General features: G+C 41.8%; 1 protein-coding gene across 4 annotated transcripts in view; it reads right to left on the reverse strand.

The window, feature by feature from the left end:
- The window catches only part of NCKAP5 (NCK associated protein 5), an 845136-nt gene that overhangs the window by 507251 nt on the left and 310938 nt on the right, over positions 1–26947 (reverse strand). For all 4 annotated transcript variants that reach the window (XM_058664409.1, XM_058664408.1, XM_058664410.1 and 1 more), the window contains one exon: positions 14974–15037. In XM_058664409.1, the coding sequence (XP_058520392.1) occupies positions 14974–15037 (64 nt within the window). The remainder of the gene's footprint in view (positions 1–14973; positions 15038–26947) is intronic.

The following is a 26947-nucleotide window of genomic DNA, read 5'->3' on the forward strand; positions in this document are numbered from 1 at the left end:
TTTCAGCATCACATTGGTATTCTAGATTTTTGGATCAAACACTCTCAATAAACTAAGCTATAAAAATATTCCAAAGTCAAACAAATCCTGAAACTCAGATATCCCCTACTTTCAACTACTTCAGGTAATATAAACTCAATCTGTATATGTCAGGCGCAATATTTTCCTTTTTAAGATTTATTTATTTATTCATTTATTTTTTATGGGAAAAGTAGATCACAATGGCCAGAGCTGAGCTGATCCAAAGCCAGGAGTTTCTCCCAGGTCTCCCACGTGGGTGCAGGGTCAAAAGGCTTTGGGCCATTCTCGACTGCTTTCCCAGGCTACAGGCAGGAAGCTGGATGGGAAGCAAAGCAGTCAGGAAATGAATCGATGTCCATATGGGATACCAGTGTTTGCAAGGCAATGATTTAGCCACTGAGCCATTGCTGTAGGCCTGTCAGGGGCACTACTGATCATCAGGAACCCAACAAGGTTATCTCTTTACTCTTCGATTTCTTGCTTTCCCTTACAATGTCTGCACCCTAATCTTTGTAATCTTACATTTAAGCAAACACAATTATCATGCCATAGAAATCAAATTATTTTTCAGTTCTAATTGCCAACTTCTCTTCTGCATTCCTGGTGATTGTACATATTGTTTCATTCTATAATTCTGAACATTTTTTATTCTTGTCATTTTCATATGCATTGCTACTAATAAATTCAAGAAAAATTTTCAAGAATGCATGTAGAGCCCTGCATTTACTGAAATCAGGTAACAAAGAGGAGGCTGCATTAGATATAAAGACATCATTGCAAAAACTAGGACAGACAGACTAAATAACCAACTACATGTATATGGGGGGGTGGAATCTACTCCATTCAGTTTAGTACTAGTTAGCAGCCTATTTTGCATGGCTGCTCAGAACTTTTTAATGGAAGTACATCCTGGTTCAATCACAAGGGTACTTCAAAACTTCCACAGAAAATGTCACTGAAAGCTTATTTTGACAAAACAAAGCAACCACCTTTTTTTTAACACTTGCAAAATAGGGCAAGGTCTTCACAAACATCATAGAAAATGAACATTATAAAAAGTAAGCATAAACTTCAAAACTTTTTTTTACTAAAATACATTTGTCTTTTAATTTCACTATAAGTTAACCCTTTTCGGGTACCCTTTTACCGGCAGGCATATGAATTAAAGGATTTCTCAAGTTTATTTGAACCTTTGCTTTTCACACTAAACACACCATATCATACCAACACACAGACACACTTTATAAGCTAGCAGCTAATTTCAGAAGTGGATTGGGCAGTGAAAATCTGCGCACACTGACCAATCCACTTTCCTATGGATTCTGCACTTTAAAATTGCTCATCAGGAGAACAGGAATCATCAGTTAAGTATGAAATCATGACACATTGGGGTGAAGAACTCAAAAATTAGGTTCCCCAGTGTGGATCCTGCAGCAGCACATGTTAAACCACATCTGGTCTGTTACAAACTATTGCAAATGTTTGGAGAATAAACCAGCAGATGGAAGACCTCTCTCTCTCCTTCCCTCCCTCCCCGACCTCCTTTCTCTCTTCCCTGCTCCTTCCCCTGTCATTCCCTTCACTGTCTGTCATGCTCCCCCTTTCTGTCAGTCGGCCTTTCAAATAAATCCTTCCAACCAACATGCACTCCTATGCTCATAGCAGCACAATCAGTAATTACAAAAACATGGAAGCAACCAAAATGCCCATCAACAGAGGATTGGATAAGAAAGCTATGGTACATCTACTCCATGGAATACTACTCAGCTATTAAAAAAATCAAAATGCAGTTCTTTGTGGCCAAATGGGCCAAACTGGAAACCATAATGCTAAGGGAAATGAGCCAATCACAAAAGGTTAAATACCACATGTTTGCCTTAATTTAAGATGATATGATGGTATGTATAACATGTTATGTTTTGAATGTTATATGTTGTGTATAAACTAAATTGAAGTATAGGTGAGGTGGTCACAGAAGGTGGCTGGGAACTCGCATTTACTTTTAACATATTGGTTACTCATTACTATGTCAATTAATTCCATAATGATGTAAATTTTTGCTGATGGTATGTTGGAGCTTTCAATTGACTGGGATGATACTCTGCTGGCTCTGTCTTCAGACCAGAGAGGGTATACCTAAGAAGCCGTTGAACTTGACTGGACAATAAGATGCTGGACTCTATGTTTGGTATACACTTGCAATGGGGGAATCTCAACTGAACTTGAGCTGTGGTTATGCAACAAGGTGGAGGAATCCACCATGGTGGGAGGGTTTGGGGAGGGGTGGGAGAACCCAAGTATCTATGTAACTGTGTCACATAATACAATGTAATTAATGAAGTTAAATAATAAATAATTAAAAAAAAATGTTAGACCCGGTGCTGGTGCTTGTGTTGTCATACTGCAAGTTAAGCTTCTCCCTGCAGCACCCGCCTCCAACAACTGTGCTAGTTTGAGTTCCAGCAGCTCCACTCTGATTCCATTCCTTGTTCACTTGGGAAAGCAGTAGACAATGGCTCAAGTGCTTGGGCCACTGCATCCACGTGGAAGAAAGGAAAGAAGCTCCATACTCCTGACTTTGGCCTAGCCCAGCCCTGGCCACTTCAGCCATTTGGGAGTGAACAAGTGAATGGAAAACCTCACTAATGTTCCATATGCGTGCATGCATGTGTGTGTGTGTGTGTGTGTTTAACTCTGCCTTTCACAAAGTAAAACAAATAAACAGTGACAAAAATGTTAGGTCATTTAAAAAGTGATGATATGAAAATAGCATGATAGGAAGCTTCAGAAACTATGGTTTTGGAAAATATAGTTTTCAGATGACACACACTTCCAAATATCTGTAAACAGTCCTGGGTCGAGAAGACCACAGAACAGATGACATGGACAGCCTTACAACACTATTTCCTTGTCAACAGAAGATTTTGCACAGAAATTGTAACCACTAGCATAAACTCATCACCAAGTCTCTGGTCGTTACATCCTCCCTGTAAATCACTATCAATCATTGGCCACATGAATTTTCGTGAAAGCTTAGGCAAATACTCATGGGATATTTTCCTAATCTCCCATGCTTAGACTGGAAAACAACTATCTGAGAAACCATTTACTAAAGATTCTTCCCACAATTTATTTCAATATTGTGAAACTGATTTTCAAACTTGTGATGATGAATAGAACAAAAAAAAAAAACAAATTTTGAAGAATTTGCCAAAGAAAATTGAGGTACAGAAGGAAGTCTTCTCACCAAATGATGCTGTAAAAACCAAATAGTGTCTAATTAAAAAAAACTCAGGTTAGGTTATTGAAAGTATCGAAGAAACCAGGGTTACCATTGTAACAATGAAAAGAAGCATGATACAGTCAAGATTTAAAAACTTTAAACCCCACTAAGGGAATTAAAATCTGGTAAGAAGATAAATACTCTTAAATATTAATTAGCCCTAACCTTAACCTCTCCCAGGCACAGGAGAGAGCAACCCAGATCTGCTCTCCTTCTGGGTTGGCCAACGTGTGTGCAAGAGAAAGGCGCCAGTGATAAAAGCTACAAGACAGCAAATAAGCTTCATGTACACCTGTCACGGTTGAGTGTGCTTATGTGCTTGTTTGGAATCTCTAGGAGATTCTGGTATCCAGAGAGTCTGTTTCACCTGCCAACTTCTTCCTACCATGGTCCTCCATTGAATTTTCATCTGAAATTAGGTGGTCAAAGAGAGATAGAGAGAATGAAGCACAGGGAATAGGAGTCCACTGAATTACTTAAGAATTCCTTCAAGCACTTTGTAGCGAGTGGTAGCAATGTAAGAAGGATGAAAAACAGTTAAACGAGAGTGGCTGTAAGATGTATCTGTATAGCATCTTCTAATGATAGGGACAGATTGAGGAGAACTGAAACACATAGTGCCTTCACTGAACACATGGCTGTTGTCCTTGAATGCTATGGGCAGTATAGCAAAGGGTAGCATTTAAGGTACAGAAACACTAAGCTTCAGACCAAGGAGCAAAGAGCAGTGAGTTCTCCACTACATGGTAGGTTAATCATTTCCAAACACTGGGACTTGGGACAAAGGAAAGGAAATTTCCATTAGCTGTTATGATACCCACCCTGAAAGTCCTGTGAAAATCCTGATTCTAAGAATCACTAAATATTGAACAAGCACACTTCCGTGCTAACACCAGAAACAAATGCCAAGTTCTGAAAGATAGCAGGAGGCAGCTCCATAAGGACTCTGAAAAGTGAGCAGATGCAGGTATCCTGGAGAAGGAAACTGGAAAGTGATGTTCTGCTGAAGCAGCAGGAGTGAATCTACCATCTTTCCTCACAATGGTATCATCTGGCTGAGACCCAAAGACACTCAAATCTCAGAGCTGCACAGCAGGCATGGGCAAAAAAAGCTACAGAAATAGATCTCATTCCTCTTCAAAAAGCAGACAAGGGGTCCTATAGGATCAGAGAGAGGACATGCACACACAATACTTTGGCTTGTATATTCCCCCATACCCTAACCCCAGTCCCAGACAAGCCTAATTTGACAGCACTAACAAAAGCATGACACTGGGAGGGAAGGAGAGAAACTCATGGTCTGTAAATCTACAAGACGGACACCATCTTTCCTCCCAGAGAGGATGCAATCCCACTCCTTTTTCCTCTTCTTCTTTTTTTTCTAATTATTGATTTATCTGAGAGTTGAGGTTTGGAGAGAGAAAGAATAACAGAGAACTAGAGAGGGAAAGAGAGAGAAAGAAAAAGAGAATACATTCTTTGCCTTTGAACAGTGGAATAAGCCTATGCTGGAGACACTGACACCCCACATCAGAGTGCTGGATCAAGTTCCAGCTACTCTGTTCCTGATCCAGCTCCCTGCTAACTCACTTGAGAGGCAGCCACAGCAACGCCTGCTAAGGAAACTGCTTAGGCCACTGCAAAGAACATGGGAGACACTTAATGAAATTCCTGGTTTTATTCTGGTACAGTTCCAGCTCATCTGGCCATTTGGGGAGTGGGTCAGTAGATGGGAGCTCTCTCTCTCCTCCTCACTCCTTCAAATAAACAGATGAGAGGCTACGGGCTTTTTAAATAACCCCACCAACTGCACAGGGTCAAGTCACATTTGAGACTGATCTACTTGTTATCCTTACCCCAAATCCCATCCCACCCCATGCTGCACATTCAGAAGAACTGGAGCCAGAAGCCTGGAACCCAGGAATTCCGAGCTGGGACATTCTAACCACCAAGACAAATATCCACTCACCCTCTCCCCATCTTCTGAGGGTTCAGTTCCAGATTTAGATGCAACTACAGGAAATGAGCATATGAGAACAAAAATTATGGCTCCAGCTTTCAGGATGGCAAATCAGGAATATGGCTTCCTAGGAGCTTTTAAAAAACCTCTCTAACTCTTTCTGTGTATGTGAAATCACCATGCAGGTCTCCCAAGAGGTTTAAAAAGCATCAGAGAAATCATGGCCACAAAGAAGGTCAACGGACAATCCCATCAAGTGGTACATTAACTCCTATGTCTACTTCAAAGCCACGCATGCATGAATTGGATAGTAGGCATCAACCACGGGCTATGAGGACTGTGTTGCAAGGAAAACCAGAGTCAGCATTTCAGATTGTCCTCCAGACAGTGCACACATGGAACAAATCCAAATTGTACTGTGGACTCACATTAGAAGCATGCCCACAAAGGAATGGTCAGAACTAGAGGGCTAAATCTAACCTGGCCAACTGCCAGCTAAAACAAACAAATGAGAAAACTAAGTAATATCCTCCTTTGGATAAAACAAAGCAAAACCATCTTGTAACAATATTCAAAATGTCTAGGACATAGCCCAAAAGAGGAAGAATTGGGGAAAATCTCAACTGACAAGAAAATAAGGGAATCAACCTATCACATTTCAAACCCTAGATGACAGATGCTACATTACTTAATTATTTATTGTTAAAAGATTTATGTATTTCAACACATAGTTACAGAGAGGAGGAGGAAGAAGGAGAAGTAGAGGTCGAGGGAAGGAAGAAAACAGAGGGAAGGCAGGAACAAAGGGAGGGAGAGAGGGGGAAGAAGAGAGGGAAAGACAGAGGGAGATAGAATCTTCCATTCCTTGGTTCACCCTGCAAATGGCAATGAACAGGGCTGTGCAAAGAACAAACCAGGAACTTCGTCCAGGTCTGCCATGTGTGCAAAGGGGTCCAATCACCTGGGCTATTCCCTGCAACTCAAGGGGAAGAAGGGATCATACTCCTGGCTCCTGGCTTTGACCTGGCCAGCTCAGGCTATTAAGGGTATTTGGGGAGTACACAAGAGAAACAAAGAGCAATCTTTCCCTCTTTCAAATATAAATGTAGTTTTTAAAAAGTTATGTCTAGGGCCCGGTGGCGTGGCCTAGTGCCTAAAGTCCTCCCCTTGAACGTGCCTGGATCCCATATGGGTGCCAGTTCTAATCCCGACAGCTCCACTTCCCATCCAGCTCCCTGCTTGTGGCCTGGGAAAGCAGTCGAGGACGGCCCAAAGCCTTGGGACCCTGCACCCGTGTGGGGAGACCCGGAAGAGGTTCCTGGTTCCTGGCTTCGGATCAGCGCGCAGCATCGGCCGTTGCACTCACTTGGGGAGTGAATCATCGGACGGAAGATCTTCCTCTCTGTCTCTCCTCCTCTCTGTATATCTAACTTTGTAATAAAAATAAATAAATCTTTTAAAAAAAGTTATGTGTAGATAAGATTTCTCTCTAACCCCCATGGGTGTGCCTCATCCCCAAATTGATGTATGCTATTACTCTTTTTGGGAACACTTACTAAAATTTTATGTCCCGTATTTATACATGCAGATTGCATTCAGTTTAGCTGTTGTTTATTATTTCACTGTTGGGAGAATCTAGTTTATTGATTTGTTTTCTCCTAAGGGGCCTGGAGATTATTTAAACCCTTTCATTATTAGAAACATTGCTGCAGGATGAGCCACTTGGCATACTTATGTGAGAGTATCTCTAGGAAAGAAACACACAAGTGGAATTGCCAGGTCACAGATAATATAAAACACAAAACATGTTTGTTAAGCATTTCTGTATCAGAGAGAGAGAGGGAGAAAGGGAGAGAACGTAGGAGAGAGAAGAGAGAGAGGGGGGAGGGAAGAAGGAAGGGTAAGGAGAAGAGGAGAGAGGAGAGAGGGAAGAGAGAGAGAGAGACGGAGAGAGAGAGAGAGAGACGGAGAGAGAGAGAGAGACAGAGAGACAGAGAGAGAAATGCTGGTAACAATAACACAGAATAATATTTCCAGACAAAGGACAAAGATGTTTATTGTTCATGACACTATTCTATCAACTTGCTTTTCAGATCTTATCAGAAGCTTACATTTTCACTATGTTGATTTTTCCTGTTTTAAGCAACGGTCTTTACTCCCAGTGTTTTCAGACATAAAATTTCCCATTTTGTCATATACATTTTCTCTTCTGTTCTGCAAAATCTTTTCTTTTCTCACTATTAGAATGAATTTCACCTACATGAATTTCTAAAGTTCTTAAAATTCTGTTCCTAGAATTTTTTCTGATCATCTAAAATTTCCTTTTGTCTGTCGTGTGTGGCAGTAATGTCATTGGAATAAATGATCTTTGCAGCCTTTAAAATGATCCATTCTTCTCTCTCTAAAATGTGATTTTCCTTTCATTACATATTACTTTATATCTGTACATCTATTTCCTGGCTCTCTATTCTGCTCTTCAGTGTATTTGTTCTCCAACATCCCACTAATCTAAATGCTTCTGCTCTGAAATAAATCTTTACATCTGATAGAATACAATGTCCCTTTATTAACTTTTACAATCTTGTATAATCTGAAGCCTGCATTTTTTCATATTTATATTTATAGTAACTTTTAAAATGCTCTGAGAACCCTGTTTGGGTTCTGATTGGAATTCTATTGAATGCACAAATCATTCTGGGGTTAGCAAATTTAAGCCTTCCTTTCAAAATATGTCATCTCTCTCAGCTAATGTAGGACTCTGTTTAGACCCTTTTACATTTTTTATCAGTATTCCCAACATTTCTTTTTAGATATACTCCTATGTCTCTTTCATTATTTTAAATCATACCTTTTAAAGCCATAGTAAGCATTCATATATATGTAGGAAGAGTGAAAAATAATGAAAACTCTGAACAACAATGGTGACTAGTTATGCCTTGGAATAGGAAAGAAATATAAATAAATATACATATATTTATTTTACATGTTTATATATAAATATATAAACATATATAATACATATGGGGGTGTATATGTGTGTGTGTGTGTGTGTGTGTGTGTGTGTGTGTGTATGTCTTGGCATAGTAACCAAGTAGCTAAAGTCATCACCTTGCATGCCAGGATCCCATACAGACACCAGTTCATGTTCCAGCTGCTCCATTTGCCTTCCAGCTCCCTGCCTGTAACCTGGGAAAGCAATCGTGGATGTCCCAGGGCCTTGAGACCCTGCACCTGTGTGGGAGACCCCAACGAGACTCCTGGCTCTTGGCTTTGGATCAGCTCTCAGTTCCAGCTGTTGAGGCCACTTGGGGGGTGGGCCAGTGGAAGGAGGCCCTTTCTCTCTGTTTCTCCTTCTCTGTGTGGGTTTGCCTTTCCAATAAAAATGAAAAATCCTAAAAAAAAAAAAGCAATATGTCCAAAGTAACATATGTAGCTATAGAGTTGGAGGGACATGCAATTTTGAATCCAGACCTTTCTCAACTCTAAGCTTAGGTTGTTTCTAATTCCACATCCATGTTCAGTTTTGCACTGACAACAATTCTTGCTATTCACAATTTGGGGTTATCCTGGACTAGATCCTCAACACACAAAAGAACTTTAGGAAAAATCTGTGACATTCTAATCATGTTTCTTGCATGCTAATATCCCACTGCTTACATTCCTTAGCTTTAACAATTATACCCTCACAATTTCAAATATTATAGGATACTAAGAGAACGTAGGTAAAGGTTCAATTTTCTGTAAATTCAAATTGCTCCAAAATAAAAAGTAGACTCAAAACTAAAAGAAAAACACAGAGGGGCATTTAAACTACCCATTAAGATGCCTGATCCTACATCACACCACCTGCCCCTGGTGTCCAGCTATTTCCTACAGGTTCCTGGAGACTTTCCTAATGCAGGCTCTCACAGGCAGCACTAAATGCCGAATTGCCAGGGTACCTGCCCCATACAGGAAATCTGGGATGGATTTCCTGCTTTGTCAAGACCAAGCAACACAGCCACTGTGAGGATTTGGGGAGTGAATCGATAGATGATAGCTCTCTCAAAGAAATACTTAACAATGTTAGAAGAATGCTCTCAAAAAAGTGACTTGCATATGTTTTTGAAATCTGAAACTAAAAGAAAAATTGTTCCATGAAGATGAATTTTTACAAAAGGTATGCTCTGAAGATTGATTATTTTTACTGATTAATTTTTTGGGGGGTAAGACCATTATTTCCATATTGTTTCCTTCATATATCTGACATAAATGGGGATATTGAGGGAGAAGCCCCACCCAGTCTCCCACCCACCCCAGGTCCCAGATGTGGGGCATGCTCTGAGATACTTGCTCAAGTGGTTTTGATAGTTCATCAGTTATGAATTGCTGCCAATCTCGCCACTCCAAACACAATGAGGTCATTGAAGAATCCACTGATTGACATAGTCCATCATAGAGTCTCCGTTTGCCCAGTATTTCGCTGCCAACATGTAGCTGAGGAGGTTGATTGGCTTTTTCTGTCTTCTGTCTTTTCTTGGTTAGGGTTCTGAGTCCAGCAGTTCGACTGGGGGGATCCCCAAAGAAACTTTGTCTGAGGCGTTCCCAGACCAGATTCTTGTATGTACTAGCAAGTACAGGGCCCGGCACAGTCCATCGCCCCAATCAGCTGGTGGTTGCAATTGCTGGATTGGTTCTGTTTTCAGCCCCAACTTCCACTGGAACCAATGGGTGTTGCAGTCCAGCCTGATTCTGCCCAGCACATACTCAGCCCTCACACAAACTAGTGGGAGCTGCAGCCCAGTCGGAATGACCCACAATAACCCCCAGCAGGGGCGCCCCCTACCCTGGTTTGCCAGTATGTGTAGCAAACTACTCCAGTGTGTCCCACATCCCATTTGGCTCTGGTACATGTCAATGGGTATTGAAGCTTAGATCCGTCTAACCAGCTGAACAATCAAGCCCTCACAGGTGTTGTTGAGTGCCTCTCTGTCCAGCCACCCCAACCCCTGTCCTAGTTTTCGTGCCCTCCCGTGGCAGTGGTAACCCAAGAGGGAGGATCCCACTATTTCCCTCCCAGGTCTCTTTCACTCCTGGATTATGCACTCTCCAGGTGGTTCTGTGGTTTGACTTGACAGATTTAGCTCCCAGTACCAGCTTCTGCCAGCTGATGCTGCGGCTAAGCCCAAACAACCTTCACCCACTCTAATTTTGTTTGCACCAGTAGGAAACAATCAGTCCAGCTTGGCTTTTCCCTGATCTAGCTCACATGAGGCACACAGGTGTTGTAGCCCTCCTTAGTCTGGTCTGTCCCCATCCCAGCTCATGCTCTCCAGTGGGAGTAGCTGTCTAGCAAGGGAACCCCCTCCCCCTGTTGTTCCCTCTGCTGGCTCTGCCCCCTCCCTTCCTGGTTCTCACGCGTGCTGGATGGGCGCTGCAGTCACATCAGGTACAGGCAACCTCACCTTGGCATTCCGTATTGTGGACTGGTTTTTGTCGCGACCAAACCTGGCTCGACCCACACTCTGTTCTGGCGCTCAGATTTGCCAGTGGATGACATGAACTGATTCAGCCTGGTCTGCCCCCGATCCATGCCAAACGCATGCCAGTGGGAAACTTTTCGTGGCCTACTCTGGGCTGTTTCCATTCCTGCTTCTTGCGCTTACCCGCAGAGTCTGTGTCCTGCCAGAGGAGCTGCCCAGGATCCTCCATCAGAACCCCTCCCAATGCCAGATTTTGCACATACCAGGGGGTCCATGAGCCAGCCCTACTCAATTTACCTCCTGTCCTAGCAGGAACAGTGGCTTTTCCTGACTGGCCTTCAACCCAAGCTGGTTCTTGCTGTTGGATGTTTCAGCCCAGCCAAGGCTCGTCCATACCTACATACGGCTCACATATGGCTCAGTAAGGGTTGAGACCTAGCCTAGTCCGTCCCACATCTACCCTGGTCCTCCAGGACACCAGAGGGTATTGGGGTCTGACCCAGCTTGGTGTATCCAGTCCCAGTCCACACTTGTGCCAAGGGAGACTACAACTGTTTCCTGATCAGAACGCAGCACCCATTCCAGCCCACGTGCCCCTTGGTAGGAACCTCAACCCAGTTAGGGTGTCTCCTTGGCTCCCCAACCGGGCCTGTTCCCAACCATAGGTCATGCGCATGCCAGTGGTTGCTCTGACTCAGCTTGGCTCAGCCCCTCGCTTATCCCGGCCTCTGCCTTAGACACTGTGGCTTAGCGTCCCTGACTCACACAGACCAGTAGGTATAAGAGCCTAGCTTGGCATGACCTGTGCTCCATCCTGGTTTCTAGTTTCGTTTGTGGGCTAAGGTTTGCTCAGTCCTGCCCGGTACACCCCGTTCCATTACCAACCCACACATTAGCCAGTCACTGGAGCTACTTTGCCCAGCTTGTCTGACCCCAGGTCTGGACCACATGTTCACCGGCAGGAGCTATGACTCGCCAGGGAAGTTGCCCGGGTTTCTTGATTTGATCCACTCCCAGACCCCGTTCTCACACATGCCACTGGGTTTTAGGCCAGTGCCCAGCGCAGTCTGGCGTTTCATTTGGCCTTATATGAGCTGGTGAATGTTGAAGCCCGGCCCACCCCACACTCTATTGAGGACGCACATTTGGGTGCTGCTGCCTTGACCAGTCCAGACTGTTGTGGATTCCTTTACCTGTGATTGATGGCAAGCTCCTTGGTCACATCTAGCTTAGTCCATCACCACCCAAACTCTTAAGCTAACCAGTGGGGCTAGAATTTCCACAGGGTTTGGCCCACACATCCATTACAGAATCTACACCTGGGTATGTTTCTCGAGTGCTAGTTAATGTCATGGCCTTGCCAAATGTGACCTGTCTGCTGACCCATCATCACATCAGGTAATAGGATATGATGCTGCTGGACAAGCCCCGAGCCTTAGCTTTTGCATGAACTGGTGTTCGGTGCACAGCGTTGCTAAGTGATAACATGTTCTTCAAAGGAAGAGTAACTGTCATTGGGAATCTTTAGGATATATTCACCTCCCAGAAGCACAGTGGGTTCAACCTGGAGCTACATAAGCAGCAATTCAAAAAACCAAAACCCCAAAGCTCCCTGGCCGGGAAGCCAGCAGGAGGAGCCTGGTGCCAATGGTGCACTGGCTGCCAGAGGACAGCTCACCATGTGCATGTGGTGGCTGGTTTCTGGGATCCGGGCATGAGACGCCCCATCCTAGGACCCATCCACAGCCAAGAGGCTGCAGGAAGTTTAAACCCCCAGGCCCAAGGTCGCCCCCCTCCCCAATCCCATCCACCACCCAATGAGAGCAGTTGGGCCTACCTAGCCCAGCCCCGGAGGCCTCCCCCCTCGGTCAGTGTACTCACCCCAAAGGGAGCAGCTCCCAGAGCCCAGTTTGAGTTTAATTTATGCAAAGACTTCTGGAATAATTTATATACTTCCATTTTTTTCTTTTCTTTTAGCTAAGCATATAAAACTATAGTCTTAAAAAATCTAAGGTGATCTGGCTGTGATGGACCCATTTTGTAACAGTTGATTTAAAAAACACTTGTAACAGCAATAATTACATTTTGAGGATTAATAGAACTGCATGATTTTGGAAGCTTTTGGTTACTTAAAGAATAAGAACTACAAAAGTAATTTTCCTAAGTCACTTAAGCAAAGCTGTCTTCCTGGTTATCTATGTTTTCTGCTCTTTCCAACTCAGAACCATTATTTCTGTAATGTTTTCTTTTTTTTTTATTTTATTTTTATTACAAAGTCAGATATACTGAGAGGAGGAGAGATAGAGAGGAAGTGGAGCTGCCGGGATTAGAACCAGCAGCCATATGGGATCAAGGCGAGGACCTTAGCCACTAGGCCATGCTGCCGAGCCCCGCTTCTGTAATGTTTTCAAAGGAGATTTTATTTTGATAAAATATGGGACAATTACTGATCTAACATCATTTTAAATCAATTTGCACTTAACGTCAGTAAGAATCAAAGTTCATTTTTGCAAAGCTGGTTCATCTCATGAGCTTAAATAAAGTTAGCACATTTTAAATCTTCAGATGGAGTGAGTACCCCCAAGCTAACTGAATCATAAAAGATGGAGAAACAGACTCCTGGAAAAATCCAGTCATTTCCTTACAATTGGGAACATAGTTGCAGCACAAGAGCTAGCCCTAAACAAAAGATCAAAACATTGGAGTAGTGTTGTGCATCACGTCCAGGAGTGCTGAGAAGTCTAAGTGACACCTTTATTTTGTCTACATCTATCCATTTCATTGCTGACGCATGCTTTCGAACAATCATTTTATATTGTTCGAACATTCGAGATTCGCTCTGCAATAAAATCACCACCAAAACAATGCATTCCTCTCCCATCAATATTGCAGCACACTCAAGGCCTACAGAAACTTCTAAATTCCCCTCAACAGTCAGCGACACACCAAAGCTTTTTGCCTTTTCTTTAGAGAAGTGTGAGGCCAGATTATTTCATGCATTTTATCAATTTCTTTTTTCAGTGTATGGACTGTCAACTAACTCACAAAAGTAAATACAAAAAGCCTTTAGGAATTTGAAAATCTACCATTTCTGTTGTTTTTGTTGTTTTTTAAAGTACACACACACACACACACACCCCTTGCACTGAAATATCACACATATGCCATTATTTGGTTATAACTGAGAAAAAAAAAAAAGCAGACAGGTACTGGGGGCACGTAATCTACCTTTCTCAAAAGCAGCAATAGCAGTTAATCCACACATGTGCAATCCACTAGTCCTCAATCATCCTGGATGGTATAATAACAGAGATAATTTGACAAAAGAAAGCATATAAAACAAAGTTGCTATGGACCAAAACAACCATATTGATTTTTACCACAATTCACCGCACAAAAAAACATCAGTTTTCTAAATGGCGTGAGTTAAAAGTGACAGATACATTGCAAATGTAGAGTGAAGGAAAGACTAGACAACGTCAGAAAGCATTTTATGTTCTTTTAAGTCCTTTATTTTATCAAGCTGAAGAGCTGAGATGGCTGAGTTATGCTGAACTGCCCTTATCTAACATCTGAGACCCTCAGTTAGAGACACTAAGAACTGAGTCGGAAGTCCAGGTATCCAAGAGATCATCACAAAATAAACCCTTATAACCTGTTACAGATTCAACAGGATTTGACTCCCATGTTCAAACAGCAAACTCTTATGTGATTGGCTAATGAGTTTATTCTAACAGTTGAAAGGTTAAGAGTCACCACTGGATCTATTGGCATCTGGGAGATGAATCTTATAGAAAAGAAAACCCTCCTGGTATTATTTCTGTCCCCAACTCCTTCACTAATGTGATCACCACTCTACCAACACTCGGACCTCACAACTTGATGAACAATGCTGTTGCCCAGTCTTGGACTGTGAACCTTCAAGCTCTTAAGATCAGACAAACCTACCTTTTCATGTGATTCCTTTCAAATACTTTAAAGATGAAATGTTGCTACACAACCCTTTGAATATCTGCCCATTTCTTAAAAAAAAAAAACACTCAATTGTTATTTTACAGTTTTCAACTAACCTTTCTCTACACACAACAGACTTCTCTAAACTTCTGTATAAAATATATCATTTAAAAAATATCATTCAGTATACTGCAAGAAGATAGTTCTTCTTAAATATCCTTAATCACACAAACTGACTTTGAAGTCACAGACTCCTGTGTAGAAGTTTCAGGATGAAGACCATCAGGACTTACCATGGCCCCCTCACTTGTCCTTTGGGCAACTTCCCGCTGCAGTCTGGCCACCGCCAACTTCTCCCTGGAAAAACAAAACACATGCTTAGTTTACCATTCCCAGGGTAGAGGCCACACTGGCAAAGGCTGTGAAACATTCCTTTATGGTCTCCAGAGGGATCTGTCCTGGTTCACTTCCTCCACCATATCTTGCATAAAAATTTTAAGTGGTGTGGGGAGCGTGGGGGGTATCCCAGTACCTATGAAACTGTGTCACATAATACAATGTAATTAAATAAAAAAAAAGAAATCTTCAAAAAAAATTTTTAAGTGATTACTGTATTGTTTCCATACAATCTCATGGAAGATTTTCATTTTTTGTTTTGAAATTTTTCATGTCAAAAGTTGAATGCTGAATAAGAGTTTCACTTAAATTCATTAACATATGTCATTTGTAAATGAATGTCCCGTGAATAAAATAGATTAGCTGTTTTTTTCTGTATCTACTCATTTATAAAATTTTATTTATTTGATTTGTTGTTCCATGCCAACGATCTTGAAAAACTGCTGTTTTTTTTTCCTTACTTGCTATTTATTAAATTGTTTACGTAATGGAGTGTTAAACTTATGACTGTGAGACCAACCGAAAGTATGACAATGCAAAAATTACTTTAAAAAAAGAAAGAAGGACGGAAGAGGGAGAATGAAGAATGCAGGGAGGGCATGGAAGAGAGTATCACAATGCTCCTAGATCTGCATTGTGGAATGTGTGTGATTTGTTCACCTGAAATAAGTGATTTCTTTTTTAAAAAAAGCAAACAGTACATATTTCTATTAAAATAGTAATAAAAACTCATGTGTAGGTTTGCTATTAACATTCATCAAAAATATGCCTATCGTACAAAGTTCATACATGAGAAAACAGACTCACAGAAGCTAAGTGACAAACCAAGTTCCATGATGAGAATGGGAGTTCTTAGATGAAAGTTATGATCTTTTACTTCAAAGCCTAAATGAAAATTAATTTTTTCCAAAAACTAAGAAATACAAAAGTATGGACTCAAAAAACAAGATTTTCTTTCCCAGTATTCTTTAACAATGAGGTTCATTTTTGTAGTCTTGACATCATTAATTCTGAATTCATTTACAATATAGCAAACAGCGGCTCGGATGACAGCAGCCCTCCGCAGTGGTGGTGACCCGCTTGCGGAGAGTACCTGAGCCATGTCGGACCCAATCCCCGGGACTCGATCCATGGGCACTGTCGCCACACGTTAACCGAGTCCTGGCTGCTGGGAGGACATAGAGACAGATTGGTGAGTACACCAAGAGGAAATCCTGGAACTGGATTAAGGCCTTTAGCCCCACCCTGCAACCACCATCTTGTGGTAGCAAGAAACAAGGGGGTGCATCTGGACAATAAGTAGCTGGACTCCATGCTTAATATATGTTTGCAAGGAAAGAATCTTGATTGAATTTGAACTGTAATACTGCATCAAGGTGGAGGAATCCACCAGGGGGGAGGGGAGGGGGAGGGGGAGGGGGAGGGGGATTCCCAAAGCCTATGAAACTGTCACATAATGCTAAATATTAATAAAAAAAAAAAAAAAAAGAAACAAGGGGGTGGGAGATCGACCTTGGCGGCTCGGGTGACAGCAGCCCTCCACAGTGGTGGTTACTCACTTGAGGAGAGTACCTGAGCCAGGTCAGACCCAATGCCCAGGACTTGACCCATGGGCACCGTTGCCACATGGTGACCATGTCCTGGCTGCTGGCCACCCGGCGGCAAGCTCTAGGATTTTTAGGGCATGTAATTGATGTCTAGGGACATCCAGGGATAAGGCTAGTGTGAGTGTAGGTGAGGGAGGAAATCTGAGTGATTCCTAGTGATGGGGTCACAGAACTTGCTTTCAAGCATGGGGACTGAGATCTGAGGGTTTGGAGGGGGGATTTCATAAGTTCTATTTGGGCCAGACTGATTCACCAACCCACAGAGATGGGCTGTTAGCACAGAGCAACATTGAATGCCACACACCAGTCCACATGAAAGCTATGGCTGGGGGTCTGTCTGGCAGGGTTAGGTACCAGTACCTGATCAAATGGTGGAACAGGGTTTGGGTCACACTTGGTAGGGTCAGGAGACTAACCAACACGTGAGAAAACCAGATCCTGGGGTAGATTCTCTGGGGGAAGTGTGGGCCCAACCCTATGAAAATACAAGTCCCGCTGGTTAGTTCGCAAGTTGGGGTGGTGATGGGCTGAGCTAGCTGTGACCACAAAACCTGCTATCACTTACAGGTAAAGGAACCAACAATAGTCTGGGCAAGTCAAGGCAGCAGCACCCTAATGTGCATCCTAAAACAGGATGTGGGGTGTGCCAAGTTGCAACTGGAAGGGGGCAGACCAGGCAGGGCCGAGCAAACCTTAACTCACAAGCAAGAACAGAAATTAGGATGGAGTACAGGTCATGCCAATTTAGGTTTTTACACCAACTGGCCTGCATGAGCCAGTGATACTAGCACACAGCAATGAAGGCATAGGCCAAGACATGTGAGGGGCTATGCCAAACTGGGTCAGAGCAACCACTGGCATGCGCACGATCTATGGCTAGGAACAGGCCTGACCGGGGAGCTAAGAAGATACCCTAACTTGGTTGGGGTTTCCACGGGAGAATACGGGGGCTAGAGTGGGGGCTGCCTTCTGGTCTGGACATGGCTGCAGTCTCCCTTGGCACAAGTGTGGACTGGGACTGAACACACCAGGCCAGGCTAGTCTCCAGCACCATCTGGTGCTCTGGAGGACCAGAGCAGATGTAGGATGGACTAGACTAGGTCTCTGCCCCTACTGAGCCACGTGTGAGCTGTGTCTGGGTATGGACGAGCCTTGGCTGGGCTGAAACATGCAACAGTAAGAACCTGAAGGGGTTGAAGACAAGTCAGGAAAAGCCACTATTTCTGCTAGGACAGGAGGTAGACTAAGTAGGGCTGACCCATGGACCCACTGGTGTGCGCGAGATCTGGCAATTGGAGAGGTTCTGATGGAGGATCCTGGGCAACTCCTCTGGCAGGACACAGTCCCTGCAGGTGAGTGCAAGAACCACGATAGGGAGCAGCCCAGATCAGGCCAGGTAGAGGTACCCACTGGCATACATATGGCATAGTTTGGAGGCAGACCAGACTGAACCAGTTCAAATCACCCACTGGTGAATCCATGTACCAGAACAGAGTGTGGGTTGGGCCAGATAGAGTTGCAACACATACCAGTGCACATTACAGCTGGGATTAGATGCCTGGTGGGCTGGGCTAGGCTATAACCCACACCAATGTCAGCTGGAATTGGGGGTGGGCCTGGATGGGTCAGGCTACAATACCCACTGGCAAATGCCAAGATGAGGTGGGCCGAACCAGACTGGGTCACTGTGCCCAACCAGCACACATGAGAATCAGAGAGGGAGGGGGCAAGGCTGGTAGTGGGAATGTGGAGGGCTCCCTTGCTAGACAGTCACTCCCACTGGATAGCATGATTTGCGATGGAGGCAGACCAGGCCAGGCAGGGCTACAACACCTGTGGGCCTCATGTGAGCTAGATCAGGAAAAAGCCAGGCTGGGCTGATTGTTCCTATCAGTGCAAGCATAAATTAGAGTGGGTGAGCATTGGTTGGGCTTTGCTGCAGCATCAGCTGGCAAAGGCTGGCACTGGGGGCTAATTCTGTCAAGTTAAGGCGCAGAACCACCTGGAGAGTGCATAATCTGGTAGTGGGAGTGGTCTAGGAGGGAAATAGTGGGCACCTCCCATTTGGGTTACCATTCCCACTGGAGAGCATGAAAACCAGGATTGCGGCAGGGATGGCTGTACAGAACAGCACCTGCCAGTATGTGTGTGGGCTGGATAATAGGGTAGGTTGGGTTGAACTAGGCTTCAATGCCCATTGACATGCACGAGAGCTAAAATGGGATGTGGGACAGACTGAACAAGTCTGCTGTACGTACTAGCATGCATGGTAACCAGGGTATGGGGCGGGCCTGGTGGGGCTTATTGTGGTTCGCTCTGACTAGGCTGCAGCTCCCACTGGTTTGTGGGAGGGCTGAAGGTGTGGTGGGCAGGATCAGGCTGGACTGCAACACCCATTGTTTTGCATGGAAGACAGGGCTGGAAACAGAACCAACCCAGCAATTGCAACCACCAGCATATGTATAAGCTGATTGGGGCGACAGACTGTGCTGGACCCTGTACTGGCAAACACACACCAGAATCAGGTCTGGGATCACCCCCGACAAAATTTCTCTGGGGATCCCTCCAATTGAACTGCTGATCTCAGAACCCCAACTATGAAGAGACTATGTCAGCCAGTGGATTCTAAAGAGATTTCATTGTGTTTGGAACAGAGCAGCAATCAGAACTGCTGAACTATCAAAACTGCATGAGCAGCACCCTCGGAGCATGCCCCACATCGGGGACCTGGGATGGGTGGAAGGATGGATGGGGCTTTTCCCTTTATCTCTTCCCTAACCCCGGGTACAGAAAAAATAATAATAATATTAACATGGAAATGATGGTATTACCCACTTTCCTGTAGCCCTTGACCCTTTGTGCCCTAATCAACTATGTAAAAATTACCAAAACAAAATAATTTTAAAATATATAGTGAACATTTTTCAAAACCGAATGCTTTTGTAAACTGATAGAGAAGTGCACTTCAGACAATCTTCAACTAGCTTTTGAATACCCGACAGAAGGTGAAATAAGGATAAGCGAACTCCCCCATTATACCCACATGTCAATTTTCACAAGCATTTCCCCTGGAACCCTTCTATAACTGTCTAGATGTGAAGGCATTTGAGTGTCCCATCCCTGTTCAGTCTTCCTGCTGCACAGGGCCCACAATGTTAAGGCAGAGGATGCAACTCCAGTGTAGGTGAGTTAGAGCATTTCTTCTCCTTTAACTGCTTTGATCCTGGAAACACGCTTGAGTGCCTGGAAACGTGCTTTAGTCAGTTAGACTAAGCTGCCTACTAGCAGCAATAGTTCTGGGTAAATATGCAAGAACACAGGATTTGAGAAGGAAAACCAATATGAGGAGATGCTTGGCATAGTCAAGTTGTACAGCCTAAGGCGGGACCTGGGCATGCACCTGTAAAAAGGTATAACAAAGCAGACAGGAAGGAGCAAGAGAGAGGGGGAAATCACACACCTGTTTGCTGGATCAAGCAGGGCAGTGCCCAGAGTAAGCACAAGAGACAAAAACTTTCACGAGGTGAATATAACTGATTTTCTATTTTATGAAAATTAAATATACACATTTTATTTCTTTTTCTAGACACTACTAAAATATGTACGTTGCTAAATACTCAAACTCAAAGAAAGCAGAAAATCATATCCTAACCTCTTCAACCAAAGAATTCCACTGTTGAGTACAATCCACTTGCAAGTGCCAGTATATGCTTAGCAAAACAAACAAACCACATACTAGAGCACTATACAAAAGTCATGTAAAGTGGAATTAAGAAGTTCATTTTAATTCCACAAAACCATAAACCATGACCGTTCTTCTTCATCTTTTTTTTTACATACGCTTATGTGCTTTCTGTGATTTTTTTCCCAAGACTCCATGTGTTATGAGGTTCAAAGAAGCACGATTTGTAATACCCCTAAGATGAAACATACATGCTCAATAACAGAACAAGTAAGTAACCTTTAAAGTATTCCAATATGATTATGCCAAAGAACTTAGGATAATCCATACCAAAGCACAAAAAGGTACAGAATTTCGAAAACATGCTGTTGATATAGAAGCAAGTGAAAAAGCTTACATACCTTTATATCCCACATATATAAAGCTCAATACTCATACAAAGCTCCTATACAGTTTGATAGCAAAAAGAGAAAAACAAATATCAAAAATGAAAGTTAAAACCATGCTCACAGGCGATGAAATTTCTTAATTCAAAAAAAATCCTTAATTCAGTGAAGTTACAAGGATAACAACCAATGTCCGAAGTCATTTGCACTTTCAAAAAGATTTACTTATTTGAAAGACAAAAGAAATTACAGATAGCAGGACAGGGAGAAAAAGACAGAAATATACATGCAAGAACCTCCATCCATTAGTTTATTCACCAAATGGCCAGAACAGCAAGGATTAGCCAAGCTAGGAATTCAATCCAGGTTGCGCATGCTAAAAAAAAAAAAAAAAAAAAAAAAAAACAGGGACCCAGGTATTTGTGCCGTCTTTTACTGCTTTTCCAGACACATGAGCAGAACAGCAGATCAGAAGCAGAGCAGCTGGGATTCAAATCAGCAATCAGGTATGGGACGCTACTATGTCTAGAATGCCTGCACCAAACAATATGGAAACAAAATTTAAAACCCAGCTATTTAAAATGGCGTCAATGAAGAAAATATCCAAGCAACAAACTTGAGACTTGTGGGACTACTATGTGGGAGTCCAGCACAGCAGTTCAGTGGCTGAATTCTCCCCTTGCACACTCCAGCATCCCATATCAATCCAGCTCCCTGCTTGTGGCCTGAGAAACAGGATGGTCCAAAGCCATGGGACCCTGCACCCATGTGGGAGACTGAAAAGGATCTCCTGGATTCTGGCTTCAGATTAGTTCAGCACCAGCCATTTGCAGCCACTCAGTGAGTGAACCAGGAGACAGAAGATCTTTCTGTCTCCTCTCTCTGTAAATCGGCATTTCCAATAGAAAATTAACAAATCTTTAAGATGAGAGAGACTACTATGTTGAAAATTAAATACCATTGAGAAGAGCTAAAAGAGACTTATTAGATATATCATATACACAGATGAGGAAAACATTATTATGCCAACAATTGTACCAAATTAGTGCATAAATTCTTTGTAATTAGGACTTATAATTTCAAAGAAAATAAAAATGAAGGCTCAGAGGAAACAAGTAATCCCTTATAAAACATGAGCACCATATATTCACCTTTTCTGTAGGTAAAAATCACCAAAACAAAAGATACATAGGAACCCACTAAACAATCCATTCTGGTTACAGCTAAAAAAGACAAAGAATGGTAGAAATTATCTAAAAACTTAAACTAAAATAGAGCATTTGCTTTTGTATTTCATTTTTAAAGTTTGATAAGAACCAAAGATTAGAATATGAAAATCTAAGTGGGTGGCAAGAGCAATAACTATTAAATATGGAAAAAGCAAAATTATTCTGGAAATGCAATCCAAAAACTCTAGACTAGGCAATGAATCTTCAATTTGTAGTTTAACAGTTCCATGCAAATATGAACAGAAAGGGGAGTATGTAACGATAGGTGGTATAGGAATGCTAAATCCTTATCCTGCAAAATAGGATGACAAAAAAAGTCTGAAAGTAATTTAGAAAGAAAATCACAAGAACAAGGGTTAAAACCTGACATGACAGGGCTATAAATAACAAAGAGTGGATGAGCCAGGGCAATGCAGTTCAAAGGTAAGAAGAGACAGACATTTTGCAAGTATGATCTTCGCATTTCATTTCCAAACTATGTACTGGAGTTACTTTGGTTAAAAAGGCTAAAAATATGCATTTTCAAAAGAAATGCACTGTATTATAAGTAACAAAAAGAAATACAGAGGTGGATTAATTGCAACCTGAAAATCCATCACCATATAACTCAGTGTCACGATTCTGAAGAGAATCTATGGAAAAAACTATGGTAAATTAAGTGAGAATAATAAGCATTAAAGCATGTTTGGATGAATGTTTAAAGCATATACACTGGGGACACAGAAAAAAATGAAACTATAAACACAAAAAATGATTAAAATGTGAAAAATGTTCTTGTCACTACCAACTGAGCAAAACAAACAAACCAGAAAACCTTGCCAGACTATCAGAAGCTACTATGATGCTTACAATCATTACCTTACTCACCTCCGGTGCCACATTGTGTTCTCCGTACACTAAAATGGAGAAGTACTTAATATCCTACGGTGTGTTACGCTATGTTATATAACTGTTTATTGATTGTATCCGTTCCTAAGGTGACCCTAATCGTGATGGCTCAACTGGTTAATTCACTGCCTGCAAGCACCAGCATCCCAAATGGGTGCTGATTCATGCTCAATCCACTTCTGATCCTGGTCTCTATGTATGGACTGGAAAAGCAATAGAGGACATCCCAAAGCCTTGGAACCCTGCCCCACAATGGGCAATCTGGAAGAGACTCTTGGTTCTTGCCTTCGAACTTGCCAAGCTTCAACCATTGTGGCCATTTGGGGAATTAACCAGCAAAATCAAAAGCTTTCTCTCTCTGTCTCTCCTTTGTGTAAATTTGCCTTTCCAATAAAAATAAATAAGTCTTAAATAAAAGATTTATATTTAAATTTTAAATAAAAAATTTTTGAGATTTTAAATAAATCTCAAATACAAGATTTTTAAGATTTTTTATTGGAAAGGCAGATATACAGAGAAAAGGAGATGTAGAGAGAAAGATCTTCAGCCCCCGGGGTTGATTTCCCAAGTGACCGCAGCAAGCCAGAGCTGAGCTGATACAAATCCAGGAGTCAGAAGCTTCTTCCTGGATGGGAAGTGGAGCAGCTGGGGGCACATACCAGTGCCCACAGGAGATCCCAGCACTTCCAAGGCAAGGATTTAGCCACTGAGTCATTGTGCCAGGCCCCAAAATAAATAAACCTTAAAAAGAAGGTGTGGCAACCAAAACTGATGATTGGCTTATTTTTGCAGGTGGTCAGTGTCGTATAATCTTGCTATGATAGCTAAGTAACTGAGGACAGAACTCACCTCTGCACAGTTCATTCATGTAACACCTACTAATGTCCTCTTAGCAGGGACAAAATATCTAAGATCTACCGAAGGAGGAACTGATTATATAAACTAATTCTAAATTCCAAGTTGCCTAATGCAATAGAACTGACATATATCACTATTTCATTTTATTATTTCATAGTATGTAACACACACCCATGATCACACATAATTAATTACACAGAGCATCTCTGGTTCCAAGCAACCACAAAAATTTTATATACATATGAAAATATTACAAAGCACAGCTTCCATTGGCTACCATGCAAATATCTGAGTAACCATCAACAAAAACATTCCTATGAAAGAGTCCTGCATGAGGGGACTGCGAAATAGTTGTCAAATATTTGGATAATAGGACCTCAAAGAGTTTTTTGTTTAAATGGTTCTATTGATATTTATCACATATAAATTAAAACTGATAACTTCTAAAAACATATTAATTCATTAAAAATAACAACTACATTAACAGATGCAAAACATTTCTTTAAGAAACAATTTTATATTCCAAAACAAAAAATATATTTCACAAAAAGAGTGACACCGCTTTAGCTTTTTGTGACTACTTTTAACATCTGGTTTAATGGCAGGCAACCATGTTGCCTTTGGTTCCAATCTATTGTAACAACACATGATATGCCTTTTAGAAAATTCCATTTATGAAAACATATGAATGAAGAAGGTAAATACCATATACAATTGTAACAAAGACAATTTTGACCTAGAAGATCCGTTCAAAGAAACTTCGGAATGACCAGGATCGCACATTAAAAACCAGAAGACAGATACAGAACTAGGAATGAAGAAATGATTAGACAGTTGCCTTGAAACATCATTCCTGATGGTTCAATATGCAAATGTTTAAAAACATATTTTTATCGCATATTACTTTTCATAAGGACAGACTAAAACAAAAACATTTCTACAGAGCAAGAGTTTACCTGTGATCCTGTTACTAAATAATGAGACCTAATACAACAAAAAGATTAAGAATCTCACCATTCTCTGCTTAAAAGAGATGGCCCTTGTGAGAACTGTTACAACTTGTCACACTGTATAGGTGGTTTATCCAGTCAAACAGAACACATGGAAACTAGAAACACCAATTTGTACCTCAACAAAGAACAGAGACATGGCTGTGTGGAAGTGGATGAGGCCCACATGGACAAGTCCGGAGTAATCTGAGTCACAGGAAATGATTCGCAATCTGACCCCTGCTCCTGAGTCTCCTTCCATCCCCAAGAAGGAAAACTGTCCCAACTCAGAACATCTAGGAAGTAAAAGAGCAGAGTCTGCAGGAACATCAAATACAATTGCCTGTTTGGGATTCTGGTCCACAGTCATTTGAAACAAGCCAGGTGGGACACACAGCAAACATCACAGAGCAACAACCAGCCCTCTCTGGGGTGAGCAGGCAAAGCAGTGGCAGCTCAACTCTATCTCAGGCCTGCTTGCTGCAGCCACTTGCTGCGTGAACCGGAGGGTAGATGAGCCCTACCGGCTCCTCCCTCTGTGTCTCATGCTTTAAATATGCAAATTTGAAAAAAAATAATTTCTATGCTACAAATGTTATTCCATGTGTGTACTTGATGTGAAAAACAGACTTTTTCAAAGGGAAGAATGGTGCTTCATCTTGGTGTGAAAAAACAGTAGTCCTGCACTAAAACTAACGAAGTGATAGAGTTGTTGAAAAGCATCAAAGTAACCATAATAAAATTCTAGAGATTTTCAGATGTTAATATTCCTGAGATCAAATGACCAACTTCATCAAAATATTAAAATTAGGTGAATTAGATGGCTCTCTCTTTTTTTTTTTTTTTACAATAATCTCTTTTGCTCTTGTTTAGCAGTCCCTGGGAAACCATATCTTCAAACCCTTATGGTCCCAATATATGTGTGAAATCAACTGGGAGTCGCATCTTTTTCATGCAAATTCAAGGATCTTACAAACAGCTTTGTTTAAAAAAATAAAGGAATACTTGACTTGCAAGCTACCCAAGGCAAATTAAATACATTCACATACACCCTTGCCCCTATTTCAAGGCCTTAGCTCATCTGCTGTAACAGACAACCGTGCTTTTGCAAAGCATCTCTATTTTGTTCTGCATTTGTGGCAAAGCCAGTAGCTCATTATGAAGAGAGTATTGACTTTATGATTATACAACAAATGCTTGTGGATATTTTAGCAAGAACTATGCATCTTTAATTACAGACTAGGGATAAAAGAAAAATATAAAATATTCAAAAAGAAAAAAAAGAAATCAAAATGTTTACTTCTCTCAGCTATATGCAAAGATAATTTTTCTTTCCAAGAAGGGTGAAATAGAACTACAATTATTTAGTTCTACATCCAGCAAGAGAATTAGTCTCATGGTTTCTATGTCCAGTCATACAGCCACAGACTCCACCAACTAAAATAACAAATGACTATTTTTATGTGAACCATGAGTCGTCAGAGCACCACTGACACATGTGCAAATTAGGCTCATACACACAGTGCCCCCAACAAAACCTCCACGGTGTTGGCAAATGTCAACCCAGGAAAGACCTATAAGATTTCCCAGTTTAGAAAAATAAATATTTCCCAAAAACAAAGCCCCTTGCAAAAGAGGACAATTTAGTTGTGATGTGTGGATATGTCAGACATAAGAGTGCTGCACAGCCATCTGTTGCATGAGCATGGAACACAGACCTGCCTGGAGAGAATCAATGTTCTCTTGCCCTCTGAACGAGCCTGGGACCCCAACCAGTATGAATGGCAAAGAATGGAGCCACATGCACCCCACTCTCCATTCAGCAGATGGTGGAGGATGCCCTGAAGGAAGATGAACAAGGCACATGAGTAAGTGTGAAATGTTGGTTCTATTCATTGTAAAATCATGGTAAATCTCATTACTGCAGACTACATCACACATGTGGAGCTCAAGGTACCACGGTGCTTCCCTTTAGCAAGGTGTCAGAATGTAAGATGCTGTGTACTCTTTTTCAAGTACCAGATAATTTGCATGATAAATAATTAACTGTAGAGCATAACAAACCTAGAATGTTCACATCTGTTTTAATTTTTTTCTTCCTGTATAATTTTAGAAATACAAAATCAATTTTCTTTACTGTAGGGTAAAGAAAAGCTTACAAAAGTTCTTCAAAAATGTTGAGGAAAATGGAATTAAATGTAAAAAAAAAAAGGTAAGCCTATTTTGGTGCAA

This window comes from Ochotona princeps, chromosome 5, assembly GCF_030435755.1.
Source record: "Ochotona princeps isolate mOchPri1 chromosome 5, mOchPri1.hap1, whole genome shotgun sequence".
Taxonomy (NCBI): domain Eukaryota; kingdom Metazoa; phylum Chordata; class Mammalia; order Lagomorpha; family Ochotonidae; genus Ochotona; species Ochotona princeps.